At 36.4% G+C, this 10,092-nt stretch overlaps 1 protein-coding gene across 8 annotated transcripts in view; it reads right to left on the minus strand.

Annotated features, from left to right (window-relative positions):
* LOC122573022 (mucin-5AC-like) overlaps positions 1-7,547 on the minus strand; it is a 46,229-nt gene extending 38,682 nt beyond the window's left edge. For 7 of the 8 annotated variants that reach the window (XM_043738938.1, XM_043738911.1, XM_043738947.1 and 4 more), the window contains exons 1-2: positions 7,055-7,547; positions 3,815-3,905 (exon numbers count right to left, since the gene is read on the minus strand). In XM_043738938.1, coding sequence (XP_043594873.1) covers positions 3,815-3,904 — 90 coding nt within the window. In that variant the 5' untranslated portion in view covers position 3,905; positions 7,055-7,547. Of the gene's footprint in view, positions 1-3,814; positions 3,906-3,987; positions 4,445-7,054 lie in introns of those variants that run through there. The other variant, XM_043738892.1, reaches the window with a different exon arrangement.
* Between the last annotated feature and the right edge of the window lie 2,545 nt (positions 7,548-10,092).

Here is a 10,092-nt window from a genome sequence, read left to right on the forward strand (position 1 = left end):
ACAAACTGCGCGCTCGCTGTAACGTATAAAATTTAATAAATAGTTGATATCTGAGTAGCTTATATAACGGGTGGATAGAATACAATTCTCGGTGATTTGAAGGAATTTTACGAAAACTTATAAACTATTAGAAAAATGGTGTATCCACTGCGACTTAATAAATGATAGGCGTAGACTGTTTCCAAAATATTCCAATTTTAGTCGATGAGTACACAAGTACCTATATCTTTAATTGATCAAATTTCTGCTTATAAATAGCAGAATGGGATAGTTAAACTATAGTCGATAATCTGACTCTCGAAGAAGACCGATAGGAATGTAATCCCATAAATAAGTAATATGACCTTCAGAGTGTTGAACTTAAAATAGCAGACCGCTAGTTTTAATCGCTATGTATTAATATTCACATTTTATTCATTAAATGAACCTGACATTAAATTCGAGATCTAAATAAGTGCGAAGCTTGGAACAACTATTTTCTATCACGCTCACAACAATGTCACTGTTCAATGACACGCATAATTGCGTCCGGTTAAACCGTTCTGTCCACCGTCCACCACTCCAACAGGCCAAGACTGTGCAAACGCCAGCTGTCACAGGATTCGTCATGTGAAAATATCTACAGCGATTGGAAAAGCACAAAATTTATGAACACCCGTTGTATTATTTGCTACGAAAGACCGGCGCACGACTAGGCGTGGTCCACGCGAACCTGCAGTTCTCTTTCCTTCCTTTCTTTTCCTCCGCGTTCATTTCTGTCCGTATCTCTCGGCTATCCGCTATCGAGCCGCTTTTCAACGATACACTTGCGAGTTCGTTCGAGGTAAGCACGCAATGTAACCCGCCGGGATCGTACAATTTTCGGTTTCACCCGTAGTTAATAAGGTGAACTTCTCTTTTATAAGATATCAGATCTCAACGATTTTTATTTTTGAACTAATTTTTAAAATGCCACGAACTGTCATGTGTATCGATAGCTATTAAGGAGTGTTTGTTGGATGTTTAGTTTCACTAGTTTCTAAACAAATTAGTAAATAGACTGCGAATGTTTACGCAAATTTATATTTTTATGAATACAACTAGATAATTTAAATTCAAATGAAGATTTGTTTTCTCTTCTAAGTAATGTAAAGGTTGCTATTTTTTATAACTTTTTAATCATCCGTAATTTTCTGAACGCTTCTGTCGTGTTCTGTGAATCCTACCATGCGAATTAAACTTGACTGCAATTCAGCTCCAATATCGTAATAAAATGAAAATGCATACCAGCGACGATGATTCCGGTATTTACGCGAGTGAGCTGAAGCGTTTCAGCTATGATTTCGCGAGAGAGGCGAGAATAGGAAAGTAATTACGACAGAGAACGAAAGGACGAGGTATCGTTGTCGAATTCGAACTAGAACGGACCTTGATTGATGGATTCGTTTATGTTGTTAATTTCAAATACCGTTATAACAACAGTACGTGCATGACAATGCTATGATATTAAAGCAAGAGTGCTATCAAAGTTCGAGACACTCGATGTATGCGATGATCAGTGTAATTGAGATTCGATGTTTGGCATTATTGATGACCATTGAAGAAAAATCATATGACAGAATTTTGAAATTCTTATTATTTGATCATCTCATAAAATTCAATAGTTTGAATAAATGTAACGTAATAGGTATATTTCCCTTTCCCTTTCCTTCTTCGAGTGATTTAACGAACAACTGAAATGCGTTTGGTGCAACGTTACAACCGATACCCGTTACTTCTACTTACGATTAAAACTTTCCAATCGTGGACACGTGACTAGGGGCCATGCTTATGACTTTGTTGGACGATGAAAGGATTCGCGACGGTCATTTTTGCAGCTGGCGAACACGTTCCGATAACCTTTGCGTTAGGGGAACGTCCGAGATGATCTTCGTCGTGATTGTACAGTGCATAGCATCGAGAAATCGATTCGACGATCGGACAACTTTGATCTCTATCTCTTCCCTACGTGAGGTGTATGTTTTGGAATAACAATAATGGGTTTACAGAAGAATCTCGTTACGGTTATGTTGCGAATGTTTATTTCAGTTTCAAAGTAAACCGTGGTACTCGAGTTACGTGTAAATTCTAATCAAGTATCAATAATCACTTCGTAAAGCAGAATACTATTACTTTCTACGTTACCTTTATAAGCTTGAAATACGCGCTTCGAATAAAATTTTCATTAGATAGATCTGACATAACTGTTAGAATAAAACGTTAAGTTTATTATTGTTTCAAATAGTCTTACTACAATACACTCTAAAGAACCATTTTTAAATTATCTATTCACAGAAAAATATCAAGATCTCTTAACTTGTTTGAGAATAAAAAGATTGACGACTTAGATTAAATCATTAACTGAAAATAACACCAAAAGACGCAACTAGATTCATCTTTCGATCGAGAAAACAAAATAAAAAGAAAAGAAGTCGCGGCTCCATTAACGCTCATTTTATGGAAAGTGAATTCATCGATACCGGACACTTTCTATCGAGAAACCAACGCCACGTTTCTATCTTCTAAGTAATGTAATTAGTTTCTTTTTCTATTACAATTTTCTTCTCTCTGCCTCTTTTCAACCGATTTTGTTTAATCATTTTTTATGTTCAAACAGTTTCGAAATAACGCTTACCAATCCCATAGACGTAAGTGGTATAGCGTAAATTACTAACTTCCAATCATGGTTTACCAACTTAGCAACTCGCGTTTCTGCGCATTCACGTGATAGATTTTTTTCGATTGATAACCTCCCTAAATCGCATGACGCGATTAGGTTAACGTTACACGCGTCAAAGACCAACGGGAAACAGTGAAACGAGCACGATGAAGATGCGACTTAACGACAGGAAGCGAAGGAACGCGTCGCATTCTCCACGATAAAAACGCCTAGGATTTCCTTCTCGAATCACCGCTGTCATACAGGCAATTCATACAAATAACTTGCTTCCTCGATTACTAATTATCCCTATGCAGGTTCAATTACGAGACGTATTCAAATAACAAGGATTAATTCGTTCCACTGGCGCGGTAGCCTTCGATGGAAAATAAAAGAAGAAAAAAGTAAATTAACACCGCCACCATACTAAACACGGTATCGGCAACACAATATCCTTGACACAAAATTGAGATAGTACTCTTGGATCGTATTTTGAAGAAAAAAGATTACTGACAAGTATCGCGAGTAACTATAACGACAACTCTGTAGCTGATTAAAAATTTGTATAACCAATGTATTCGTGGCTTCGGTGGAAGTTTGAAACATAACAATCTCTGAAATGAATCGATGTTTAAAATTAGAAACAAAATTATTGTAAGTAAATATTCAAGCAAAGAACACATTTAAAGAAACTGAAATAAAAAAAACTTATTAATGTATAAAGAGAATATAATCATTAATTTCTTAATCGGAATAGAATGCAGATATAAATCATGTCTCGAATAAAATAAAACTCTCCAGTATAATTTATGGTTTCAGTAACAGTTACGAAAAGTCAAATCATTCATAAACGCATTCGATAAAAAAAATTCTGTTATAAAATCTTCCATAGCACCCTTTATATCCATTCTGGAATGTAATATCTATTATATGATCGTTAAATAACATATGTTATCACATAATAGATCATACTCTAAAGATTTCCTACATTTTAAAAGTAACATTAATGAGTATAAAGTTATAATACTAAATCAACCGAAATCGTTTATTATGCGTTAAGACGTAATTAAGTTTTCGCTGCTATCTAAATGTAATCTTTATGCGGAATTGGTTCTTCTACGATAATCATTTACTTACCTGAGTACTATGCTCACGAAGACCATCGGTTGTGACGAAAAGCAGCACCACCAATGCCACCACCGTACACCACGAAAATCTTCGTACCATTCTGCAAAACAACATACTTGCTTTAGTTACATTTTTTCACTTATTGTTTCTTGATGGATTAACGTAGTGTCTATAACAATTACCTGTTTATATATTTTTATAGATACTATATGAATCTGAATACTATAGGAACCTTCATCCCCTTTCTCGGATCACGGATACACGCAAGATCCCATAATGCAGACGCGTGAAAGTCAAGCACCACCTTCTACATTTAAATTTACTTTTACTCGTATAATTCTTGGCCTATTAACTGGTGAGTATATTTCTCGGTAACTGTACCATGACATTAGAGAACACGTAGAAGATCATACTAAAAACTGGGTGACTTTTGTACATTGAATCGAAAAATATATTTTTTCGAAATTACCCCTGATATTAAATTATATCATCGACGTGTCTTGTCTCGGATCGGATTATTTTTATGTCGTTAAGGATGAATACACAATTATCTCTTTTTCTTCTATATCAAAAAGATCGATCGGAACCTTATTTTTATCCCGCAACGTTGTACCAGAACGCCTTCGCCTCTCTATTCGTTCCATTAAAAATAACAGCACCTGACACGCTGTCATTTAATAATATCACGATCGTTATTCCGTGGTTTTCCGAGAAACGTTAATTCAACTTCTAATTTCAGTTTATGTAATTGTGAACATCATTAGACGCGTTAGGTCGTTTAATTAAATTCGTTGGTATCGCAAATAATTCCGCTGCTTGCAAAAGTAACATCTCGAAAGGAGGCCAAGGTACGTTTCGTGTCAACTGGAAAGGTTTAAAAATGCCCATAGTTCCTCCCCACCCTCTGTACTGAATGGCAACCTGAATCGGTTGCAACGATGCTTCTCATACGCGAGCAATCGATACCAATTTAACTTTCATAGTTATCTTAAAAAAGCGTGCAGGGGCTCGACTGTGAGAACATATTCCTCACTTTGGGAGGCTTTGGGAGACTGAAGTATATGAATGACAATATTTAAGTATGTGTCTCTAATGGTCTATGAGTATATAGAAATGTTTTCGGAGAAAAGGAAACAAGTTTGACGAAAGGAAAAATTTCCCTCGAGATCTCGATCACTCTAATACTGCATAAATTCTAAATACTGCACCATTAGAAGCTGTGTAATGTCAAAGAATTTTTAAGTTCAGTAACAAATATAACGTAATGTTCTAATGTAACATACATCATGAACGACAACTCCTTAAATCTTTTTTACAGCTATCATAACGTCAGATTGCTACGTAGATGTGCATTTTTTCATATTTTTTTTCTTTAAAAAATCAATTCTTAATTAAAGAATTGTAAAATTATAGAATTTAATCAGAAAAACGAAAGAGGAAAAGACCTTCCTTAATTGCAACATTATTCTAGTTGAAGCATTAATTCTACTTTATCTAAATTAGGAGGATAAAAAATCGATTTCAATATGCGGAGAATTTGACAAACGGCAAATCTAACGAGGTCGTCTCAAGTACGCCGCCAGTCGTGATGATCGTGAGCTCTTTCGATCCTCTTTCCTCTGTTGGCGCGAAGATCAGTAAGGAGAGGAGGAAGATCAAGATCAGCTATGGATCGACGACCGTACTCGAAATACCGTTAGACTCAGCTGCGTTGCATTACGATTCATTACCATCGTCCATTCAACTTCTCCTTATTTGCTACCGACAAATCTGTCAACGTTTGTTGCTCGATTTCCATAGCATTTTCTCATATATTTGGGGAACATGCACTAGTAAAAATTGTCAATAAAATGGAAAAATATTTTAATTGCTTTAGTGAATTGGTTTGAAGATCTAAATTTGATTTAACGAATTATTTTTATCGACAATTAAGGAAATTCGTTAATTCCTTTGTAATATTAAGTATTGCAATCTCTGACTAAAAACGTTCTCGAGAGAACAGTACTCCAGCGTCCGATTCCTTTCCACGATCGTTCGTGCGCACGAATCTGTTACGTGCCAATCGAAAGTAAATTCTCTGCTACGGTATATGCACGTATCAAGTTTCGCTCGCGATTGTAAAGCATATTCCGTAGGGAACTGTATCTTCAATGGAGAATGAATTTTTCGTAAAAGAATCGATTGTTCCTCTGAAACAAAGATATATGTATGTATATACAAAGGTATGGAACGCCTAGTACCATTTTTGAATAAAATACCAAAACTCGTATAAAGAAAATAATTATAACGCGAACTCGGGCTTAATATGACGAACTATACGCTTTCTTTCAATTGCTCAATTTCGATACACATATAAAAAAAATACATACTTTCATTTCACAAAACAAAACAATATAGAAAACTGGCGAGATAAGGAAAGAAATTTCTCCGAAGCACGTTGCTCATGCATCGTTGATCTCGAGGCCAATTTTCAGTATTACTGTTCGATTTAAATTTCTTTGTCGTGCTCGGACTACCGCACCAAATCTCGTCGCAGAGGAAAGATCATTTCGGCACGGCCTGCTCAAGTAACTGAGTTTTACGTAAGAAATGCCGGGAACATCTGGAAGTTTGCGCGCGTGAAAGTGGACTACCAAGTTACAGGCAACGGTCAGTTAATTCCGCGACCGTTCGGTTAATATTCTGCAACACCAGCCAGTTCCCGTAGAGATTACGGAACAGCCAAGCACACAGATTCGATAACCAACTTTTTTATTAACCGACTATCATTCGAACAGGTTTTTCGATGTATTTCTATTGCAACTACTCTCAAGAAAATTCCTAATTGACACATCAACGAGACCTTCTTCCCTCAAACACTAAGGTGTTTCGATCGATTCAAATTATTTTAGTTTCGCGTTATCGATGTTAAATACCGAGACGAAGCGAGGTATTTTTGCACGACCCGATCATCGATATCACCGATGAAACGCACCGAACGATTACACAACTAGTTTAAGGACGATCGTTCTATGCTCCTTATTATCGTCCACCAACCTCGAGGATTGTCTCTACTACGTAACCAACCATAAGTCGACTAACGAAGCGCAGAACACCAGAAAAAAATGAAACACTATCTAGGAGGCACATCTTATTTCTCGCTCATTGCAACAACGACCTTGCCAAGTTTCATTTCAATAGACGACTCATGATTTTCCCATGCCAAAACAAAAGAGCTGAATGTTCCGGTCGCACTTGAATTCCACTCACCTTGCAACTTCTTAGACAAACACGATCCAATGTATCATTTCAGTCCACCTGTCTTGTCGTGGTTCCTCCTACACGCTCAAAGGTGCCCTCGCTTTCAGAGCACACAAATTATCAGAATCAATCACAAGGATCACGTTTTACTCTGTATCAAACGTATAGCAAGAGAACATTCAACTATCGAACTATCGAATCAATCCATTTGTTGATTACGTTTTGCACGTCCGCAAGTTCGAAACGAAAAAGGTTCCTCGAAAACCACTGAGAAGAAATCGAAGTAAGTTTGTAACGAGTGTATTGACCGTACACGTAACTCGATCAGGTCAGATGGAAGCGATCGACGCGCATCTTCGCGAGATATTCGGCTTTGCACCGGTGGCAACGCGTGGTAGTATGTTTGGGACGTTAGTCGACGGAATGCTCGGAGACAAATGGAAGTCGATCGAACGACCGCCGTGTCAAAAAACCTGCCTCTAAATGGGGGAGAAAAAAAGTGTTCGCCCGACTATTTTCCCTTTCGCCCGACTCTACGCCACCACCACCACCACCACCACCACCACCACCACTACCATCGCCACACCACCCAGCGCGTTTCTGTTCTCTGCGTCCTATACGCTGCCCCTACCTCCAGGTACAGGTACTTCGAAAGCATCCCCTCCCGCGACACGTCGCCTCGTTCCTCTTACTGACTGATAGCTACTTTGATATGCGTGACTTCCTGCGATCCGAGAATACGTACTTACTTACTAACACGGATACGCGTGTTCGATTATGGGCCACTTCGATCATTATCGAATCGAACCATAGCAGAAGAAGGATGAAATTAAAAGTTGCTTGGACCAGATAATTTTAAAGATCGAATCCTGAACCGATACAAATTCTCTTTCATTTGTAAACGAGATGATCTTAAAGATCGAATCTTGAAGCGATACGAATTCCCTTTCGTTTGCTGATGATCGAGAATTCAGAATGAGAGAATCGTATAAAAGCAAAATTATTGTAAATAGCATGTAAAATTACCATTTATTAGCATTTAAGTTTAAATCAATACATAATAAGAACTAGTTAAAGAATTAGTGAAAGATTAGATACGATATAGCTTGTAACCTCAGATGTCAAACGATTTAAATACGAGTCCCTTTAATTACTTCACATAATGTTATTCCATCAAAAAGTAGAAAGTATAACGAATGGCGAATATATCAATAAAGAATGGCTAATCGAATAAGTTCTTATGTAAACGACTATTTACATGATTATTATGTTACGAAGACTACATATTTGTAATTTAGAAGATGTTTTGTTTATCATCTGAAAGAATGATTAAAAAGTTATAGCGCTTAGTCCTAGTATTTTACACGAATGTAAATGAACTATAACAGTCTTGACAAGTTTAATAACAACTGATTTTTCATGAAAATTGCATCATGCAGTCATTTAAAAAATAAAATATGTATTTCAAAACATGCTAATTTCATCAATTAAAATTTCACTTATATTAATAGAAAATTCCATTAAAAAAATTCCATAAAAAATCAATATTTTAGTTGAATTATTCACTTTGTGAATTTATATTATCCAATGAAATCTTTTTCACATAATACCAATATAAATATAAAATGAAGCACTTCTAACTTTGTAATCTATTAATACAATTACATTTAAAGAGCATGTACCTACATGAAGCACTCCCTTACATTGTTTATAAAATGGAATACGTTTATTCGACTCAATAGACAAATCATTTTATATAATTAGTGACGTAGAATCGCATTTACAAATGCCTTGATCTACCAACGTTAATGACTAGATTTACATAATTTATATGCTACATTACACGTATTTACATTACATTTAGAACACACAGGAATAAAAACACTATTCCAACACGTAGTGTTAATTATGACGCAAACAATTCTAAAGCATCTTGCTCAAACAGTTCCATCCCCTGTTATTTTGAAATCTGTTATTGCACAAACTAAACTATCATAAAAAATGTTGCGTTATTTGGAGCACGGTGTTTCGTCACAAATCCTTGATTAATTATTTTAAATCGTCAAATCCAATGATTTCCTAATCGTTTACAGAAGTGTATCTAATCAACGATTTACAATGATATTCGGCCTTAAATTACCATACTACCGCAAGCAAACGTAAGAGAAGAATTTGCAATAGACTTTTCTGTATCTCAATTAATAAGGAGATACGATCATAGGAATAGATAAAAGAATGGTTAAATAATAAGCTTAAATATTTAAGGAAGGTTTTATCATAATTCGATAAAAACTACAGACAACGTCAACTAAGTTAATAAAAGAATACAAAGAAAATAAAAGATGTTCCTTCTCCTGAATTATTATTGCGTTACGCGTTCATTGCATCGCTTTCCCTTGACATTCTAATCCAGGAATAAAATCGATCGTTTGCGTTCCAATTCGAAAGTAGATCGCAAAACTGAACAATTACTTTTCCTAATAATCACACGGCTGCGCGCTTCCTGTCTATACTCCGTAATATAAGAAATATCGAGTTTTCGGATTGCAAGCGTAAAGAGTACATATTATTAACGGAAAATGAGGTTACATGGAACCCTTTCATAAAACGTTCCACGGACTTTCGGTTTGGTGCGAGGCAAGGGCAACACGTGGACGGAGTGCTCTGTAGAAAAAGTGAAGTGTGAGGGGAAAAAGGAAAGGAAAGCGCGAAGTAACACGAAGAGAGGAAAGATAAAGTGCAAACACACGAAGAGGAAAGAAGGAGAGGTGAAAGGAAGAGAAACAAGGGAGATTTATAAATAAGAGAATCCAAGAAAGGAAGAGGTTAGGCAGACAGAAGAAAATCAAAAAGTTGGGCAAAGAAATAACAGATGGCGACAGTAAGAGGTAGGCCGAGGAACACAGACAAGGCGGGAAACAAAGAAGAATCTAAAAACACACTAGAAAGATACAGCTGGACGGAAAAGGAGAAATCAACCAGGGAGGAAGGAAGGGAGGGAGCGACAGAAAAAGCGGAGAAAATGGAAAGAGGAATAGAAGCTAGGA

Source organism: Bombus pyrosoma, linkage group LG2 (genome assembly GCF_014825855.1).
Source record: "Bombus pyrosoma isolate SC7728 linkage group LG2, ASM1482585v1, whole genome shotgun sequence".
Taxonomy (NCBI): domain Eukaryota; kingdom Metazoa; phylum Arthropoda; class Insecta; order Hymenoptera; family Apidae; genus Bombus; species Bombus pyrosoma.